Source organism: Castor canadensis, chromosome 6, assembly GCF_047511655.1.
Source record: "Castor canadensis chromosome 6, mCasCan1.hap1v2, whole genome shotgun sequence".
Lineage (NCBI taxonomy): Eukaryota > Metazoa > Chordata > Mammalia > Rodentia > Castoridae > Castor > Castor canadensis.
In genome coordinates this window covers 144,557,727-144,579,884 of record NC_133391.1, presented here as the reverse complement: position 1 = coordinate 144,579,884, position 22,158 = coordinate 144,557,727, and the positions used below count along the sequence as shown (strand labels likewise).

Here is a 22,158-nt window from a genome sequence, read left to right as displayed (position 1 = left end):
AAGAACCTCTAAAAACTTGATCTTCACTTGCAATAATTCATCACAAAATTTACATCTATGGTATTGACTGCCCAGAATTGGATTTAATAGAACTGTGGCCACAAAAGTAAATTCCTGTTATACTTTAAACATAGTCAGATCTTTGTTAAAGAAGTGAAATAGAAGAATAAATCTTAATGAGAACAATTTTGATAACATCAAATTTAAAAAGGTACTAAAACTGGAAATGACTTGTTTTGCAAGAATTATTCACAAAAGGATTAAGTTAGCCTGATGGAACTTACTACAGAATATATTTTCTCAATGACAGTAGTCAAAAGTTGGAGTAACTTGATTAAAATATATTTGAAAAATAATGGGAACATATCAAAAGGGCACAGGAGCCACCTTTAAGGAGCTCCCAATAGTGGCAAGTCTATGAACTATAACTATAGTATAAATTAAATATCTGTGGGTCCATACTGATATAAATAATTTAATGTAGAGAGAAGAAGTAACTCTTTTACATTAGTAATTGTAGAAGAAATGATAGAAAGTCACCATCAGGCAAATGCCAGAGAAGTAATTATTGCACTCAAGAACCTGTTATAGATATTAAAATTAATTAGACAAAGGTATGAGGAGAAACATATGTAGTATCTAGGTATTTCCTCACAGCATACTTATCAACTATAAAATGAGAATTAGTAACTTTACAGTGAAGAAACTTCCTTGATACCACCTTAGCCAAGTGATTGAAGGTAACAGTTACCTATAATACAATGTCATAATAACTCCTGATATGATACATGAGAAGATAAACATTACTTCTGTTATATTTTTTTGCCAAAAATATAAAACTGCAACCTAATAATGAGAAAGCTTGAAACAAACCCAACTTGAGAGAGAGTCATAAAATAACTGACTAGTACTCTTCACACTTGTCAGAATCATTAACTATCCCAGATTGGAGGGAGACTAAGGAGATGTGACAGCAAAATGTAATGTTGGATCCTGGATTCAGTATGGACCAGAAAATCGTATCAGTGAGGAAATTGCTTCATAATATTTTAATAACTTTTTGTAAGTCTAGAATTACTTTAAAATAAAAGAGATAAAATTATGTTTTAACTTTAAAAGTGTTTTTGAAACAGCATTGGTGTCAACATGGACAGGTCAAAACAGCTCACACAAAACTTCTTCTCCTACACAACTGTATACTAAGCCTGAAAATGCTAAAATGAGTAAATTTTGAAAGAAATAATTTAGGACACCATGATCTGTTTAATAAATGGAGAGGGAAATATTTGGTCTTTAACATCCCTAAGGATTTGTTAAAATTTAAAATAGGAATACATTCAAGAAGTCTATGACTTATCTTTTGAAGGTGACTTTCTAGATGAAATCATGTCTCCTAGTGCCCCTAAATAGATTGTAGCTCACATGATTCTTAGAAGCAGGGCATAGCTTCTACTCCAAAGCCAAAGAGACCAAGTGTTTACTCTCCTGGCCTCCTTTGTGTATTGGGAAGCAGTTATTCTACCTAAGCATGGCTAATCTTATCTATCCACTCTAGGCTCTACTTCAGGAGCTAGTGAGAGGGAGCACATTCTGATGTGGCAGGAGGAATAGGGACAACATCCAATTCTTGGGGTTGCAGTGCCACCAGAGCTGTTGCATTCAGCATAGTGGGATGTCACTGGTACCTCCAGGTTAGTTCAAGGTCTTGAAACTGTCTGGGAACTAGGCTGTCACAAGCCTTCCTTATTTCTATACATTTTCTGAACTTGGTTCTAGAGCTTTTCCTACACTTTGGTGATCTACTTTTTATTTTTTCTATTTTCTGCTACAGTTGAGAACTCCATCTGATAGGTATTGATATACAAAAGTTTAACCATTGTACCTTTCTATCTCCATCCCATTAAAATGCATTTGTGTTGCAAGAGGTGTTTTGAAGTACGTATATTTTTCAGCACTTCAGGTTTTACTGTGATTTTACTTGAGTTAGCAAATTGAGTTTAAATCATTATGGTGCAGTGGTTAATAGTGCAGACTCTGGAGATATGTCTGGATTCAAATCCAGGTTCTGCCACATATTAGATAGTCGAGTTTTTACAATTATCACACGCAGACAATAATAGTACCTACCCCAGGACTTACTAGGAGAACTAAACACACATACACACACTGCTTAGAACAGTATATGATAGGTAGTGAGCTTTATTATTTCAGTGTTGGCTATTCTTTTATTTTGATTCTCACATCAGCTCAGAAGTTTATTTTTTATTGATTTTTAAAAAAATATCTCAGTTGTAATTTTATAACTAGTTTCTTTTGAAAACTCTTTTTGATATATGTCCATATGAATTTGAGATTAGCTATTTCAGAGTGCCCAGAAAGTTCTTATATTTGACTGCATTTATTGAATGCTGATAAATACTTCTGAACATATCAATATTTAAGCACACCAACATAATAGAACTTTTTCTAGCTTTTTAAAAATTATTTTTTCTACCTAAGCAAATTTATATTTGACATTTGGGTTTGCATAAAACAGACATATTTCTCAAGTGACCATAAGATAAACCAACGTAAAAATGTCTTTTCTTCTCTGTATATAATTAAAATTTCAGGGACATAGTAGTTCCAGTGGCAGCAAATAAGGCAGCCTTCTCATGAAATGAACCAGACAAGCAAGAATCAAGACTACTAAAGGTGCTCAAGATTAATTCCACATGTACTAGAGGAGGGTGTGAATTAAAATTCTCTTAATCTAAAATTGTGAGCTTCTGTGGGTGAGATTATTGTTTTTTAATAACAAAATAAACTGAAAGCAAAGGAAAGAGAAAGATAGTATGGGTAAGTAGAGTATACCTCTTCTGCATCAGCTATCTACACAAATTTGTTCAAGAGGTAAACTAGATTGCCTAAGTCTCAGTGGATTACATGTTTACCTGGCCATTCAAGTCATGTTTTGTTTCATTGTGCTGTGTTTTGTTATTCTATATAATGTTCCACTATTTTTATAATTGGCCAAAATGGGAGGTTCAGCTAATCTAAGGACACTTACTGTATCCCACAAAATGTCTAAAATTTTTATTTATTTTTTGCCAAACATAGCTCATTTCTATCTACAATTTTTTAAAGATAAGATACAGTAAATCAGTTGAAGAAACAGGGTAGGGTCTTGGGCCATCGAACATTATTATACTGTAGCACACTAAGAAATGCAGAGCTTTGGTGTAGGAACTAGTTACTGCTAGCCTGCAGCAGGGTATGGACCAGCCTAATGGCCTTCTGTAAGAACTCTCTGTAGCACTCAACACAATTCTGGTACATCATTTCAAAATCAGAATCATTTCAGTAATAAGTTTTTTGTGGATCATAGCTCCCAAAGTAGTTCAGTTTTAGTGCCCCGCACTTTTCATCTTGATTATTTTCCTACTGGAGTCTCTCAGATTGCTTTCATCCATACACAGAGTATTATCAAATGTGACCAAGTCTTTTTTGGTAAGCTGCTGGGAAATATGACTCATAAGAGTACCATATGTCTTCATGTAAGTCTGTCCTTGATAATCAAGAGGGGTTCTTATTTCATGTGTAGATGTACATGTCACTGCACTGTCTATCTTCCACTTACTTGAAATATTTTGATCAATTGCAAGTTTTCTGAAAAGTGCTTCTACAGTGCTTGATGGGTATATGTTACCCAGATACACAAACAAACAGTGCTTATGTGGGTACCTGCTCAGCCAGTTTTCCCTGTGCAGATTTTGATTGATAAATGCCCTTCATGTTGCAGTATCTTTCCTTTTGGGGGTGAAGGGTAGTATTGGGGTTTGAACTCAGGGACTAAGTCTTGCTAGGCAGGTGCTCTACCACTTGGGCCATTCTACTAGTCCAGTACTTTTTCTTTTGATGAACTTCTCTGCTGTGTATTTTATAGGACAAAGTTTACAGTGATGCTGAGATCTGAGATCAGATTTTGTGAATTGATGTATTAGGGGATCTACTCTGTTCTTCATAGTTGCTAGAATCTATACAACATTGGAATTTTTAGTTGGCTTGCTTACAAGGGGAAATGATAACTGACATCCAGCCTTCACAAGGAAATGAACTTGATGTTTTCAAAAGCAAGACTAAAATATTAGTTTCAGCTAATTGTCTTTAAATATTTCTAGAACAATTTCATGTCCATGGTACTTAAAAAAATCTATCTTAACTAAATGAATTTTTAAAGTTCAGTAAACATAATTAGGCTCTTCACTGACTGTCCAAGGGTAAGTAAATTTAAACATTCAGAAGAAATTGTGAACATAAAAACAAACCCAAAAAGAATATTCATTTAAATAATGAACACCGGCACCATTGTGTCAAAGCTTTGAAATTCTTTCCCTAGTTGCCTATTGGGAGAATAATTTTCATAACAATGAAAAACCTGAGAAATTTCCCCACAACTTCAGCATTCCAGTCATGTGATTATGATTCAGTAAGGCAGTTTTAGTCATTATAATATGATCATGATTCTTTCCCAGTGGATATGAACATCATTATCCATCTCTGAAGAATCATCAAAACTTTCCTCAGAGTTTTACTATAGTAAAACTCTGTTAAAGCAAAAGAGAGTTCTCACTGGGACTGATGGTGAGGGAAGCTAAAATTTTACTAATTACTTTCCTGACTCATTTGTGGGTCAGAGACTATGATCTGTTTTGAAGTCTGATTCCTCATTTTCTTAGTTCTTATATTCTTTAAGTTTATTGTATAGTTTTCTGTCGGTGGCTCTGGCTTTTACATGTTAGATGATGCCAGTGTCACCTGTCTTGGATCACAAACTTCTTGAGGGCAGTGACTTTCTTGGCTCGGGTTTTATAGCACTCTCGTGATGATCATGATAACAGAGGGGTTTACTCTTTTGATTTAAAATATACCCTTGATTTCTGGTGAGCATATTCTAAGGATTAATAATATGGCAACAGTTTCTCAATGCTCATCTACTTTTAAATTGCCTATGTCATACAACAATAAAAGAACTGATATCATTTGCTGATCACTTTCTGGATGCCAGAAGTGTGTTTCAGCACTGTACCTTTATTATTTCATCTGTTTCTCACCATAACTCACTGAAAATGATATTGTTATTGTTGTTATTATTATTATTAGATGAGAAAACTAAGGCTTGAAAACAGTGAAAATCACTTGCTTATGGCATACAACTAGAAACATTATACCCAAGAAACCCAGGTCTGTCTGGACATTTGCATTTGCTATCAATTCTTTTATGTTTCTGAAATCTAAAGAAGTTTTTTTCTTCTCTTGTACAATTCTTATAGTTAATTACCATGATTGTAAAAGTATAACCTTGAAAAACAAAGATGTTTCACTTCAGTTATTAAGGTAAAAAAAATTTTTAATTGCTAAAATACCCATTCCATTTAACTAACACTTAAAAAAAAACCAACCAAAACCTGTTATTTTAATTTATAATGCCATTTAGAGTATGGGAGCAAACATTCCTGACAGTTACTGTCGCTGCTGATGCATTTTATATTTTCATGATAACTCTTCTGTGGACAACTCTATAAGACTACAGTAAGACAAGTCTTACTGTTTCTGATGTGGTATTCACTAGTCTTTGATAAATAGACTATATTGTGTGGCTTTTTTCATTGAGAGAATGATGGAGTTAAAAATAATCACAAGAATAATTTTAAAAGAACATGCTGACATTTAGATCTAAAGACTTGTCCTCTAGGCTATGAAGTCTTAAAAGTAGGTCATACTTTGGGTTTAAACTCTGAACAGATACTTGCTTTCTGTATTAGTTTACCTTTTGATCTTAAAGCAGCACTTATTCTTGACTTTAGTAAATCTTAAGTTGTCCTCCCTAATTTGGAAATACTGTATGAAATGAAAAATCACCAGTGATTCAAAGGAGAAAATTAAAGAAATATATTTGGCACTTTTCTGCTCTGTCTCCTTAAAGAATTGAAACTTTTCTTCTGTCAGTGGTCTAAACTTGAAATATGAGATAGCTTTAAAAAAAAGTACAGAAAAGTTGATGCTCACTTAAGTAAAATTGAGATATAGAGTAACATCCTTAAAATTCTCTAGTAAGTACTTTTTACAAATCAGAAAACAGCAGAGTTCGAGGATGTTTATAATAAGCTACACCCTAAACATAGCCTGTCTTGCTGAGTTAGCATAATTGTCAATTCACTTGCTTCCCAATTCTCTAGTTATTACAGGAAAACTGCTGTGAGTCTTTGGAACTATTTTTTTTTTTCTGCACAATTCTATCCACTACAAACCACTGAAGAACATGACCTTCAGTTTTTTCTCCTTTATTTCCTTGATTCATAGGATACTTTCTTTCCTATGCTTAGAATTTCTCTTCCAGACTCTCCTGCCCTATACTGCCTACTTGTAGTAAGTAGAAACATCAAGCTCATTTCTCTGCTAGAGGTACTAGGGACTCAATACTTATTTTGCATATTGATTATCATTATTCTACAGTAGCATAGACAATTTTTATATGCCAACTATTTTAGAAAGGCCTATTCTGCGGCCAGAGTTACTAGGGATGGTGTTTTATTAAAAGTTACTTCAAGAGTTTTAGGTCTAATAATTTTCAATATAACCTTTGATTTAAACATACCTGTAGAAATTTTGAAAGGATGATTGCTAAAAAAGTGTGGTTATCTCTTTCTTAGAGTAGGTGTCTCCTTATTAGTACAAACTACTTGCAATTATGTAAATTTAACAAGTATTTATTTCAAGATAAACTAACTGGTGCTAATTCATTTAACATTTTATTTCTTTTAGCCTGTTGTTACTGCCCTCCCCAGTATTACCATTTGCTCTTTGCTTCTTGCTATATTAACTGTATGTTTTCCTTCCAGGTGCTTAGTAGAGTTTTTCCTTCTTTCCTTTCTTCCTTATTTCTCTGCAGATTTATTTACTGAAAATAATTTAATTTAATTCTTCAGGTATAGAAAATAAGAATTATACCACTGTTTTCATTTCTATTTGACATAATAATTGTGATCTCCAAAACTTTAAAATAGGGAGACTGTTGAAAATGAACATATAGGTTACAATCTCATACCCAGATATTTAAGGGTTCCCACTTAAAATGGCCTAAAAAAAAAAGAATATTTCCAGCATGAAATTGTCCAGATAAGGCACATACCAGGTATGCACAGATTAATGAACTGAGTTATTGAGTAGTATGGAAATCCTCAAACAAAAAATTCAGTTTTGTTTTGTTTTTTTCTGCAAGAATTAGGCTGGTGACATCCTGTCCCACAACATTTGCTAGCCTTGGGTTATGTTTCATTTTATTTTAGTGCAAAATAAAACATTTCCATTTTGTCTTCTTATGTTCTGATTAAAAAAAAACATTTAAATAAAGGGAGACTGAAGAAGGGGCCTAGACAGTTTGCCTTTGGGTCTACACATGTCTATCTCTATATAAAGAAGGTTGGTTCCCTTTAGTTTTAATCATATTTTCTATTAGTAGGAGTAATCTTAATGAGCTGCATACAATTCATTGCATCACTTTCCCTTCAGCTAGTTCTTCTAAAAATGATTTAGGAGTTTTTTATCATTCTAATGATATTCTAATTCTTCCTCTGTGACATACACAAATTTTAAGGTACTTTCTTTTATCATTAGAAAACAGATTGTTGATTCTTCTTAGCTGTTTGTAACATATTGCAGTCAGGTAATAGCACTGATGTTTTTAATCTTCTTTAATTTTTTGGCAGCACTGGGGTTTGAACCCAGGGGCTCAGGCTTGCTAGGCAGTGATGTTTTTGTCTTGCTTGAGCTTTCTGTGTTGTTAACCAAAGAAATCATTGTTTGTTGTGGATTTATATTTGATTTTCATATTTTTAATACTCTAAAAATTTTTATTAGCATAAATTAATTTTACAAAGGTGTTTCATTATGGTATTTCCATACATACATGTAATGTACTTTGATGAAATTCACTCCCAGTTAACTCTTTCTTAAGCCCTCTACCTCCTTCCCCCTTTTATACAGTTTTTAGTAGGCTTCATTATTCTATTTTCTCACACAAACACACACAGACACACATAGACACACACACACACACACACACACACACACACACACACACACACACACACGTTCTTCACCCTCCTCATCATACTTTCCTTTCTTCCTCTCTGATTCTGTGTCCAAATTGAGAAAACCTACATCTTTGCAGGTTAGTGCCACTGCAGATTTATAAATAATGGAGTTTGGAGGGGGGGGTTCTTATTGACTTGACATTCCCTTCCTTTTTTCTTATCCTGTGAGCTCTGTCATTTATCTCATCAGATGTTTTCAAACGTTCCAGGATTTTTTCTTGCCCACCTATTTCCTACTCAATTATCCCCTCTCCTTTATATGAAAAAGTATGGACAATATAGGCTGAAATTCTGTTTGTATAAATGTGCTTATACCACCTTAATTTCTCAGCCACCCTTCCTGCAGTCTTCAATGAAGAGGTCTTTCTCTTTTAGTTCTTTACTAATTCTTCCTCCTGGGCAATGGATCACATGCTTCCTCTGAACCTAATTCTATCAGTTATTACCTTTTCTTTATTTTTATTCTTTTCATCCCTATTGGCACCTAGAAAATATGTTCAAGTTTCTGCTTTTTGTTGTTTTTATTTAGCAAAAGTCTCCTTCAACTTCTCTTTCATTTTCAGGTTTCTATCCACATTAGACTATATTTGCTGCATCCACTTCACAAATTAACTACAATTGCCCATACCAAAGTCGTTGACTACGACTTAAATTGCTCTGTTCATACTTCTCCATTGCCCAGCTTCAAGCCTTTACCTGGCCCTATGCAGACGTTCCTAATGTATCTCCCTGCTTTCAGTTTTCCCTTTTCTTACCACTATTGAGTGATCTTTTAAAATATGAACATGATCACATTACCACTCTATTCTTAAAATATTTCAGAGACTCAACCTTGCCTACAGTGCTAATTATCTCTTTTATGGAGGGAGGACCCAGGTGCTCCACTTTTCCCTAGTTACCACCCTTCCCTGTCACCCCTTCCTGAGACTGAGAAGCAGCTATGAGTTCCTTCAGGGCTCTATGACATTTCACTCAGCTCAACTCCCAAGCTGCCCCACAGGCTGAGTTTGTTGACTCTCTGGGTTATCCCAGGACACCCTTTTTTAGGATAAAGACTGGATTACATGCATGGCTAAAGGATACAGAAAACACCCATCATTGTAAAGAACATTACTTCTTTCTTCGCAATGGAAAGAGACTCATTAAGCATTGTGTTGGTTTTACTGTTTTATCCTAAGAGTGAACACTTTTATGTTAGCCACTCTTCTTCCATTGCTTCAGCTTAACTTATAAAAGAAAGCCCTGGACATCTCTACTGAACAGCTCCACTTGGCAAGTCTGATCCCCTTTCATGTTACGCTAGACACTCGAAAACCCATTTACCAAACGTGATGCCCTGTGCTCAAGAGAAAGGAAAGCGCTGCCTCCATCTGCAGGTCATTTTGGACACTGACCCTCCCAGGTGAGTGTCAGCACAGTGAGATGGAAACTGGGGCACTCTTGCAGGGCACTGGGGAAGAAGGGTGACAGGTGTTTTGAGGCCACTCCTAATTTAGGTCTTCATGTAAAAAGTGTTCTTTTTTTTTTTTTTAATTCATATGTGCATACAATGCTTGGGTCATTTCTCCCCCCTGCCCCCACCCCCTCCCTTACCACCCACCCCACCCCCTCTCTCTCCCTCCCACCCCCTCGATGGAGAAACTATTTTGCCCTTATCTCTAATTTTGTTGAAGAGAGAGTATAAGCAATGATAGGAAGGAGCAAGGGTTTTTGCTAGTTGAGATAAAGATAGCTATACAGGGAGTTGACTCACATTAATTTCCTGCGCATGTGAGTTACCTTCTAGGTTAATTCTTCTTAATCTAACCTTTTCTCTAGTTCCTGGTCCCCTTCTCCTATTGGCCTCAGTTGCTTTTAAGGTATCTGCTTTAGTTTGCGTTGAGGGAAACAAATGCTAACTAATTTTTTAGGTGTCTTACCTATCCTTGTATCTCCCTTGTGTGCTTTCGCTTTTATCTTGTGATCAAAATTCAATCCCCTAGTTGTGTTTGCCCTTGATCTAATGTCCACATATGAGGGAAAACATACGGTTTTTGGTCTTTTGGGCCAGCCTAACCTCACCCAGAATGATGTTCTCCAATTCCATCCATTTACCAGCGAATGATAACATTTCATTCTTCTTCATGGCTGCATAAAATTCCATTGTGTATAGATATCACATTTTCTTAATCCATTCATCAGTGGTGGGGCATCTTGGCTGTTTCCATAACTTGGCTATTGTGAATAGTGCCGCAATAAACATGGGTGTGCAGGTGCCTCTGGAGTAACCTGTGTCACAGTGTTTTGGGTATATCCCCAAGAGTGGTATTGCTGGATCAAATGGTAGATCAATGTCTAGCTTTTTAAGTAGCCTCCAAATTTTTTTCCAGAGTGGTTGTACTAGTTTACATTCCCGCCAGCAGTGTAAGAGGGTGTTTGTTCTTTTTGAACAAACTCTGGTAGAAGACCATATGATGCTGCTAATGACCTCTGGCTCTTCAGCGCTATCTACTACTGCTGTATTCTGAGTTCTACCTGTAGTTCCCAAAGTAATGAGCTATTTCACATTTATGAATCTTTTATAGTCTTGGTCCTCCAGTAGGGTAATATTTCCTATATCCCTAATGGCCTTCTTATTCTTCAAAGACCATGGCCAAGCATCCTCACCAGCCTTTACTTGACTCCTTTCTACCTTTCCCAGTCTATTGCCATCATACTTCCAAGTAAAGTTGACCTGGTTTTGGATGGTTTTGCCATATATTTGTGAATACTGCTGATGTTTGTCACAGAATTTATAGTAGCTATTTGTTTTTGTGTTTACTTCCCTTTCCAGACAGAGCTTCTTGCTAGTAAGGAGCTGTTTTATGAATGTTGCCATCTACCACATTGTAACATAGTACCTTGCACATGGCAAGGATTCCATAAATGTTTGTAGAATGAGTGAATTTCAACAAATATTATTTGGTGCTTCTTCTGTTGACTCACTATTGTGCTTTTAAATTTAGATCATAAGTTTTGAATTGTATGTTGTAAGGAAAGTGGTTATTAAGCTAATTACCTGTATGCAGGCACACTCTATAGATAGGTATACTGTTGCTTGGTAACCACTCAAGGTCAGTTAGTCAATTAATGTCTGGATTTGCATGCACAATAGATGTAATAACTTGACTGGATGCCACTTTTGTCTATATTGGTATAAAACCCACTGCACTAAGCAGGCTGGGGGCAGGGGGAAGGAGCACTTGTTACTGAGTTGCTGCTGCTGCTGATGGGGACTAACTGACTGGCTGATGGCTATAATGGAAAATAAAGCATATAAACTCCTTTCTGGCTCCTGTTTGAACCCTGTGTCTGCTCCAGCAAAGGACCTATCTGCTTGAAGCAGGGTATTTGACTTACATATGTCTTTAATATCATTGAACTTAATGCTGACTGCTGTGTCATATAGTTTCAAGGAGATCTAAAGAGCAGAGAATATGAGTTTGTAACTACTAGTGACTTTAGTCTATTTGAATATTAACTCTTTTGTTCTTGTTGTCAGAGTGTGTGGTATCAACTTATCCATACATTCCTTTTCTAATCAAATTATAATAAACCAGAGAAAAGATTTCATAACTTTTATTATCAGTCTTTGCTGACTTCCAACACCCCCCTCCTTCTTTTGCAGGTAGCTTCTAGAGTACTCAGAAATGCAAATCTGATGATTTAGTCTTCTGTTTTTCAGTTTTTCTTTTTAATCACCTGTATACAATCCCTTTTTTATAGTCTCCCACTTAAATTCTTGGATAGACTTCTTTGGAAAGTTTGTTAGCAGAACTGTTCTACATCCCTTCTGCACCTGCAGCTGATAACACCCACTGCTTTCTACCCTAAGCATGTGGTTCCCATGGATAAACATAACAGCACATTGGCAGTGTTTATGTTCAAGGAACCAGTTTTCCCCAAGCATCTGCTGCACAGGCACAGAAACAGATAAGTTTTTTCAGCTATTGGCTGCCAGGGAAACAGAAGGGTTGCCACAACACAGTTGACATACAGCCACCCATAGTCCTAAAGAATCATCAACTCCTGTTGTTAGAAAATCAAAATCAGTAATGGACTGTACATTTTTGATGCTTGACTTTGTCTTGGTTCCCAATATTTCTATGTAGAGATTGGACTGTTCTCTGCAGCAACTGGACCATCTTTGGAAGAGTACATGCTTTTGTTTGGTTGAGTTGTTTTTTGGGGGGGTGCGGTATTGGGGTTTGAACTCAGGTCCTTGTGTTTGCTAGGCAGGTGCTCTATCACTCAAGCCACACCTCAGGCCCCTCAATCAACTTTTTAGAAAAGTATGTTTGAATCTCTCCGGTCACTGCAAGTTGCTTTGTAGTGGACTTGGATTGTGCTTCTTTGAAAGATTGGGCTCTTGACTGATTTTGATAAGCTTGGCTCCAAGGAAAACCCAGAATCCTTTTTTCCCTGGCGCCACTGGGCCCACCACCCCGCCTTCCCGCTTCCTCCCCTCCCCACTTCTCTACCACCTCACTATTCCTCATTTGAACTGGCTGCCAGAGTTCACAGACAGCTGGGCAGAGAGAGTGGCTAAATCGCCCAGCTGCCCGGGAAGCTTGGCGGCCAGGCTGAGGGAAGGAAGCATCGGCTCACTTTGAAGGTCGGCTGCCAGTGAATCTCAGGCAGCTGGACTTCAAAGGGGGCACCGCCGGGTTTTCCCTCCCGTCTAGGCAGGTCATTCCACGGAGCTGTGCTTCCGGTGTTGGCATGGTGGTTTTCAAGTTCTTCAATTAAAGAGCTGAATTGGGAGCTGCGCTTTTGTTCACATTTGTTTTTCTTATGGGATATAGACAGTCTAAGCCCCTATCCCGTTATCCCAAACTTAAAGAGTTAAAAGATTAAGGAGAAAAGGTAACATTTTATAAAGGGCAGTTAAAAAGATCCACAGCAATAGGATTTCCTTTTTGCCAACTTGTCCCTGTGTTATTTACCAAGTTTTAAGTTACTTCAGAAACTCTTAGTATGATCTTATTGAATAAAGTATAATTGGCCTAGGCTTATAGACTGAATTTACCTGGTGGCCTAGAGTCAAATGTAGCTATGGGTGATAGTTTTATCTGTTTATAGAAAGGACTATACTAACCACTATCTCATATTTGACTTCTCCACTTTTCACTTTAAAATACAAGCAGTAGTGGAGAGAGAACTGGCCCAGTAAGGGAAGAACAGCATTGCTGCATGAACACAGTAACTTTACTTGCAGATGAGGGTCAGAGTAGAAATTGCTCAAAGTCAGAAGAGCTGTGAATATGTACCATGTATAATGGTGACTGAAAGCCCAGAACCGGAGCCATGCTGCCTAGGTTCAAATTCTGGCTTTGCCATTTACTGGTCACCTGACCTAGGGCAGTTAGGAAACTCCCAGGAAAGTAGCCATAGTATAGTACTTACCTCATGGGTCTGAGAAAATGTAGCTCATAGTAAGTGCCTAGTAAATGTTTAGCCACTGTTACTAGGTACCAGCTCTCATTGAGTGGGAATAAAGGGAGATAACATGACTGGTTTGTGATTTTTACTGCCTCATGTGGATAAAAGACTGGTAAGTTTTTGTCTTAGATTGAATTTTACTATTACAGAGTAATAGTAATAGTAAAATTTAATGTATTATGTAATTTGAAGGAGAAGAGAGTTATTTAATGTTATTGTTCCCTCTTGTACTGTCTGCCCTGGGAATATGAAACTAGTTTCCTTGATACTATTAACACTCTCCCAGACACCAAAGGTGGGGATGGGGAACATGGCAGCTTATCATAAAGTGGTGTTTTGGTGAATATTACAGCTCCTGGAGCTAGAATCAAGGTTTGGCTTTTTGCTCTTGAAAATTTCTTGTTATATGTCTTTGGGTAAATTACCTCACTCAGCCTCAGTTTTCTTGTTCATGAGATGAGAAAATTGGAGACTTGTTTTAAAGATGAAATTAGAAAACGTAGTGTTGCTTCCCTGAGTAGCAGCATGGTCAATAAGTGTAGCTGCTGTTATCCACCACCATTAGTGTTGCACATTAAAGTTGTTACTGAATTACACAGAAGCCTTAATTGAACTAACAATGATCTGACAAATAGAGGGCTGAAGAAGGTTTTGTTCTCTCTTGATCACAGGTGAGCTAATTTTGGGCCAAATCTAGCTGGCCACCTCTTTTTGCAAATCAAGTTTTATTGGAACATACAGTCGTATCCATTTGTTTTGCTGCTGTGTTCATGCTGCAATGGCAGAAGTGAATGGTTGTGACAGTCTGTAAGGTCCTCAAAGCCCAAAATACTTACTGTCTGGACTTTTCCAGAAAAAGTTTGTTAACCCTGGCTCTAAATATGCATTTTCCCAGTTAAGGTCCAGAGAATATTAGTTCAATCTGTGCTGGTATGTATTATCTGAAAAAAAAAAAAAGAGATTGCATAGTCAAGTAAGCTTTGGGAATGTTAAAGAGGTTGATTTATTCCAGGACTATTACTTAAAAGACTCTGGCTTTTAATATACTGATGTGTATTGTGAATCTTCAAGACAAGGCCATGGTATGCAAATAAACTCTAGTTTCTCAGGCTTACATAGCCATTCGACATGATGCTATAACACAAAACATTCTCTGGGAAACCTTGCTTTTGGGCTATCTTTCTGGAAAGACTTTTTTCCTAAATCATTCCTCTTGGTGATTTAGGTGATATTCTCATTTGAGAGGTATACAATATCATATTCTGTATTAGTTATCTCATTTTTTTCCCAGTAAAAATATTTTGCTTAAAATTAGAACAGCAAAATATGCCGTATATTTAATAGTCTAATTAGATCATATCCCCCAACTTCAAATGATTCTGTATGATTTCTGAAAATTATAAATCAGAGTATAAGAAGATAGGCTATTTCATTGCATGTCTTTTTGAAATTTTAAAAGCACAAGCCCTCATAGGGCTTTAAAATATTTTTGCATCCAGATTTTTGAAACATAAATCTAGAGTGCCTAACTGGTATACAGACTGATCTCAGCTAGGGTTTATAAGAGGGGAGATTAATGTGAAGGTAACTTGTGCCCTAGCCATAAGGGGTTTGTTTTATAGACTAAAGTAAACACCTTGAATTTCAAGTTGCAAGCACACGGGGAGCCAGAAGATTCCAGCGCACTGCCGTCATGTTCTGCCTATGACTCACACATCTTAGTGGCTGAGCTTTCTCCCACAGCTGCAGCTTCCAGCTGGTCACCAGATAGAGCCCTAGGTAGTCACACACTGCAGTCACCTGGCTTGAGATGACCAAACAGGCATATAATTGCAGCATAGTCCAATTATGATGGAAGGCTTGCCTTTCTCTTTGCCAAACACAGGTGGAAATTAAATGCTAAGTCACAGCTGTTTTCCGAAATCCCAGTGGTTTTGGCAGTGAACCTGGTCTAAGACTGGAGAATCCTGCTAGGAAATACAACCCCAGTTATACATGCCCTCCCTTTGGCTCTCATTTGTGACCTCCTTCATCAGTAGTACAGGTCAATACTTACCATTTTATTACCCAACAAACCTTACACAATGCTGGATTATAGTTGATGCAATAAATGCTTTATGAAAGAGCAGAGTTCGTACATATTTACCCAACTTGCACATCATTTCAATTAAATTCCATGTCTTCATTTATTTCTTTTATGATGTATATGTAAAGGGGTCCTTATGAATTGTAGTTGTCATTATAAATAATGAATTTGACCATTTTTATTATCTTACTTTTATATTATGGGGGATGATGAATAGACTCATCTTTAAATAATTTCTTCAAAAGAAAGGAGCGAAGGAAAAAATCCTGATGTCCTGGAACATAATTATCTTTATTTAAAGAAGTTAGAAACTTGGACGACTGTCAACTGAATATGAAACATTGTTTCCTTGAAGCATGCTCAAAAGTTCAAAGTTTCATTTGCTATTGTTTACTAAATATTTTCCTCTTGTTTAGCACCATGTTACATAATGACACATTATATTATACTCTAGCAGTCTCATTAGGGTTCTTGGAGTTCAGGTGGCATGCCCAAGAATAAAATAATTTGCAGCTGTCCTACTTGAAAGAAAGGGTCAGAAATGTGGGGAAAGAGCTTTCTTCTAGTAACTTAAGCATAACTCTTCTCCTCCTTGTCTTGTAAGAATGAGCTGTTTCCAAGCATTCTCTTCTGTCACTTTTATATTACCTGCTAGAATCATCACGTTATTTGATGTCAAAGAATGTATAGAAAAAATGCCTATAATTCAGTGAAAACAACTTCTTAAGGACAATGATTATTCTTGTGAACCATGGCAAGAATTAAGAAACATTGCTATAAAGAATTTTTACTCTCATTGGTAGATGCAAAGAAGGCAAGAGTGCAGTGATTATATGAAGTGTGAGACATGGTAAACATGGAATAAATTTGCAGGATCATGGGACTGTGATGAATATCATTTAGTAGAATATTAAGTAGAGGAGAGTCAACCTTCTTATTAACAAGTTGATAATAATGCTCCCGTATAATGTTTACTATGCACCCAACACTGGTCACATTCTTTTTATGTTGTATTGGTTGATGTTTGCAACATAACAAACTACCCTAAAACTTAGTGACTTAAAATGACAAACATTATTTTTCATAGTTCTGTAGGTCTATGTACAGTAATTCTGTACATAGTTCTATAGTTCTTTGGTATTGTGCAGTAATTCTGGTCTGGATTGAGTTGGCTGATTTCTGTTGGCTCTGTATTGGATCAGCAGTTAATTAACAGCTCAATTGTGGATGGATGATCTAGGATAGCCTTATTGATGTGGCTGTCCCTGGCCCTTACCTAAAATGCCAGTTGGTGCTGTGGGGATGACTGAGAGCTTAAATCTGATCATCCAGGAAGCTGGTGCATGCTTTTTCACCTGGTGGCTGGGTTCCAAAAGCAGCAAGAGAGCAATCCCAATGTGCATGCCCTCACTGACCTTTTCTTGTGTCATTTGCTAATGTCCTGTGTTAGGGAGGAACAGATACAAGGTATCATTAGACAGGTAAGAAATTTATTTCAAAAATGTCAGTGAGGGAAAAATGAGTACGGAACCAGAGAAGGCTGATCGTCTCCAAGTAATCAGATGGTGCTTGAGGTCTGACCCCTAGGAAAGAAAGAGGGAACTAATGGGAAGAGGAATGGAGGAAGGCTAAGAAGAATCTCAGACAACAGTGCAGTTCTAAGAAAGCTTTGGCCAGGCCAGTGGGAAGTCCTTCAGCCTGTAAGGCACCCTTAGTATTTATTAATAATTAATACCAACTACAATTGTGACTACTGTTTGTTAAGGATATAGTAGTCAACAATCCCTCTGAAAAGGACTAGGGGACTTATCAAAATGTATACTTGCCCCAATAAGTAACAGTGTCCTTTCTCTGAGGAATTTCCCTGCCTTGTTTCTGATTTGAAAACAGGCCCATTATTGGAAATAGAGCAGTGGAGCGTGGGATCATGACTTTTTACTGGGGTGGCCACCCCCAGCCTCCTACTCTCTTTTTGATTGTAGATATTGAGCAGTATACTTGTTGGCTGGCCACTCTTCTTTCCCCAGGGATGCCATGGTCTTTCTGCTATCACTGCAACTCCCCATGCATCAAGCCCCCCTTGGATGCCTCTCTGATTTTGCCAGTCATTACAGTAATTTCAGCTTCTGCTATTAGTAACTAGATATTACATGTTGGATATTATTACCTTAGATGCCATAATCCCCATAGATATTACTGACCCAGCTCTGTGACTAGCCCTGAGCTACAGAAGAGAATTCCTTCTAAACTTCTTGGCAACATTGACTCCCTTTACCTATTTCTTCTTTTCTTCCTCCCTCTCTCCCTCCCTCCCTCCCTTGGCAGTACTGGGGTTTGAATTCACGGTCTTGCACTTGCTTTGTAGGTATTCTACCACTTCAGCCATGCCCCTAGCCCCCTATTCATTTCTTGATGGCCTTAGTAAATGTTATTTCCTTTGGGCCTGGTGTTGAAAAATAATATTCTGTGTTTTCTGGCTTGACAAAGTATATCAATTCCAGCATGCTAACTTCCCCCCATTATCTTATTCTTTTCTTAATTATCTGCAACTGAGGCATCTCTGCTTTACTCAACCTTGGCCACCACTTTTCCAGGCTTCTCATACTATTCTAGTAGCAGAATGTGTCCCATCTCCTGGGAGCCTTGATTGGATGTTAAAACCTATGTCCAAAAATAGTTTCGTAAGGCCAAGGATATAGCTCAGCGGTAGAGCACTTGCCTACCACATGTAAGGCTCTAAGTTCAATCCCCAGCATTACACACAAAAAAGAGGGGGCTATCCCAAACCAGTGAATCTTGTTTATCTAGTTTTTTGTTTTGTTTTGTTTGCTTATTGGTTTTTTTTTTTTTTTTGAGACAGGTTCTTTATATTCCAAGATATCACAAAGAGTCCTCTACTAGTGACAGCTATATAGAGGATAAGGTTTTCAATGAATCAGATATTGCTGTTCATGTAGGCCTTACTTTTTGAAATACCTTGCCTGTGCTAGTAATCATAACTGAGTGACAAGATATGTGTAGTAATGTTACTTTTACAAGTCATCAACTGTACAGAAGTGACATTAGAAGCAAATGTCTATTATGGTAGATCAGAAAGAAAAGGGTTACAATACAGTGTTTGAGTGCAGACTCCCAGCTCTACCATTCATAAACTGTATGGCCTCAGATAAAGTACTTAAGTCTCTGTGCTTCAGTTTCCTAAACTGTCAAATGGGGAGGATAGTAGTAGAACCTAACTTATAATAGTAGAACTTTGTGAAGACTAAATAGGCAAGGTAGAAAAGCTGTAGTGTATAGGATAGACATTGTGTAACAGTTAGCTGCTGCTGTCATCATCATCATTCAACAGGCACATTAAAGATAGTTCTAGGCCTATAGCATGTGTACAATGGCGTATACTAGGCATATATGAGGAATAAAATAAATATATTTAATAAAGTGCTCATTTGTTTTTATTTATATTTGCTCATTCAATAGATATAGAAAATAGTCCATATAAATTTATGAGCATGATAGGAAGGACTAAATGCAGTTGTGTGGCTGGGGGAGGTGGCCCAAATAATGTATACATATGTAAGTACATGTAAAAATGATAAAATTTTAAAGAAATGCAGTTGTAATTTTGTTGCTCAGGCAGTCTGAAAACTGTCTCCTCATACTAATCTTATTTCTTCTTTATTAAAACAAATAAATGTTTTGAAATGCCTTTCTAATTTTTTTAAGAGGGAAATCAAACTATAATCAGGTGAAATTAATACCTATAGGTTTAATTTTATTCATGACAAAGTGAAATGTTCTTGCCACAGAAATACTGTCATCTGAATATAGGGGAGATGTTAACACTTTGCTTGTGTTTGCAAACAGGTTCATCCTAAATTCCACTACAAACAAGCTCATGACCCAGGCACAGACACTTCTTGTGTGGCTTTTTCCTATGATGGTAATGTCCTTGCCTCTCGTGGAGGTAAGTTAAAAGCCCTTTTTGATGTGTTTTATATATAAAATGATCATATTTAACTCTTAACAGTAATATCCAAGCGCTTAGTAAACTAGTTGTGGTTTTATTAATGTACCTTTGCCCATCTGATTTTTTTCATTTCAACTTGGCAACATGATTTGTATTAAAAGTTATCAAATAAATTTTAGAAATAATGTACTTTTGTTTTTATTTTAGCTCCAAGTTTCATAAAAGTTTGAACTTCATGGATGACCTTTGCTTCTGCCTTTGGAATTTTGTAGATGATCATCTAAATTCTTTTCATTCTTTCTCTACCATTTTATAATTCTGTGTCTGGTGTTTCAAAATGCTCTGTTGAACACTAATTTTTTTTTCCCCCAGTTCAGGCACTAACTCAGTTCAATTAAAAAAGAAAAGTTGTATAACCAGTTTTTACATTTTAAATTATTCTATGTGGTTTTATGGTACGCTTATATACACTAACATGGTTGTATATATGTTGTTTTCAATTTTTTTTTTTTGCTACAACTTTCTCACATGGTTAAGGCTGTATGTTAATAGAGGGAGATGAGTAATAGCCAGGGCAGCTTATGAGCTATGCATTATGGGAAAGAATGGGACATGGCTGAGGGTCTTCCATGAACTTACTTATAGCAATAGGGCAACATTCCAAAGGTGGGTTTTGCAGAGTTAACACAGTAAAAGTAGTAAGTCCAAACCAGTTGTGGATTGGTGTGTCTATCAAAAGTTGAGTTTCAGAGGAAGTCCCTGGGGAGAAAAGGAGGATTTTTTTTTTTTAAATCAAACTCTCCACTCACCTCACTATCTGATCTTGATTCCTTATTGGACCCAAGGGGCTGAGGTAGGTCTCAGCTGTGGGCACTGGGGAGAAACACTAGCAAAGACATTACTTATGTGAGTTTGACTTTTCTTCTGGTCAGAAATTTGTTAGTAGCTCTATAAAAATATACACAAGGGATTCTTAAAAGAAGATCCATTGCTCTTTAAATGACTTGGGAAAGCAGAACTCCCCAGCAAAGTGAAGAATGACAACAACAGGTAGAATTACACTGGAGGGCAGGGAATAACATACTCATTCTCATTAATGTTAATGGATAGCTCTGCCCACAAACTATTGGGGAAAAGAATCTGTTGTGAATTGAACTATTTTTGGTCCTAATGATTCTTCTATTAAATCTTCCTAAGAAGTTGGGTTATGCTTAACACAGAGGAACTACCATCTGCTCTAAAATCATGCTTTAGAGTAGGTTTCTCCAGTGTTCTTTCTAGCCTGTAGATGCTCCATCAATTTGGAAAGTAATTTGTAGAAGGCTGACTCATTATCATATAGCTTTCTACTGTTCTTGCAATATTACTGCTTTCAAGCTCCCAAGACAGTTAAAAAAAAGTAAAATATGCTTATGTGCATGTGGCACTCTCTCAATCCTTCCCCCCCCTTTCTTCTTTCTTACTTCCCTTATACACAAAGTTTAGCAAACTGTAAACTTGAAATGAGTTCTTTGTACAAAATTCACATTTTTGTTTCTCATTCCTGTCAGGTGATGATACATTAAAACTATGGGACATCCGGCAATTTAATAAGCCACTTTTTTCAGCCTCAGGTCTTCCCACCATGTTCCCAATGTAAGTAGCATAATTTAAATGTACTTATTATATTTAAATTATTATATTATATTTAAATTATTTGAATACATTTAAATAATTTAAATAAATTTCTTTATCTTAATGTTAATTTATGTCATGTCTTTTAGAATTTCTAGAAAAGGGACTTGAGTGATTGAAGTATGTTTTTTGAAAGATGTGTTTTTTCTTTTCATTTTGCACTTTAAAAACTTTTGAAGTTGAATGATATATGTGTATATTCATTCATGTGTTTACATGTGTATATTTTATGTGCACACATAGATCCTTAGTTTTTCAGACTGTCTTGTTCTGGGTGACTGAAAACTGTTAACTGTATTCTACTAAGTTGGCAACTGAAGCTTTAAAAGATTTTTGAGGTACCTGAGATGGGATTTCACCTCTAAGTCCTGTAATTGGTACTTAGGAAACTGTTTATATTTTGGTAGAAATGAAATTTCACACCAGTGTTAAGTGATCACCAACAAAGTGTGAAAGTAATGTCAACATAATCATAGAGCAAAGCATCACTGTTTTTACAGTGATGTTTATATTTTATTTAATTTACTTACTATGCTGCATTGTTGTGGGGATTATGAGCTTATACTTATCAGTTCTTTTTTCATAGGACTGACTGCTGTTTCAGTCCAGATGATAAACTCATAGTCACCGGCACCTCTGTTCAAAGGGGATGTGGCAACGGCAAACTTGTTTTCTTTGAGCGTAGGACTTTCCAAAGGGTGTATGAAATAGACATTACAGATGCGGTATGTATCTTCTTTTTCTTCACAATTTTGAGAAGATTAGTCATCTAGTCATCTTTTGTTTAGTTTTGCTTTTTTTCCTTTAGTACAACATAAATGCTAGCCCTCACAATG

General features: G+C 36.5%; 1 protein-coding gene across 3 annotated transcripts in view; it reads left to right on the top strand.

Annotated features, from left to right (window-relative positions):
* Wdr70 (WD repeat domain 70) overlaps positions 1-22,158 on the top strand; it is a 312,490-nt gene that overhangs the window by 241,876 nt on the left and 48,456 nt on the right. For all 3 annotated transcript variants that reach the window (XM_074077580.1, XM_074077579.1, XM_074077581.1), the window contains 3 exons: positions 19,546-19,645; positions 21,199-21,283; positions 21,909-22,047. In XM_074077580.1, the coding sequence (XP_073933681.1) occupies positions 19,546-19,645; positions 21,199-21,283; positions 21,909-22,047 (324 nt within the window). The remainder of the gene's footprint in view (positions 1-19,545; positions 19,646-21,198; positions 21,284-21,908; positions 22,048-22,158) is intronic.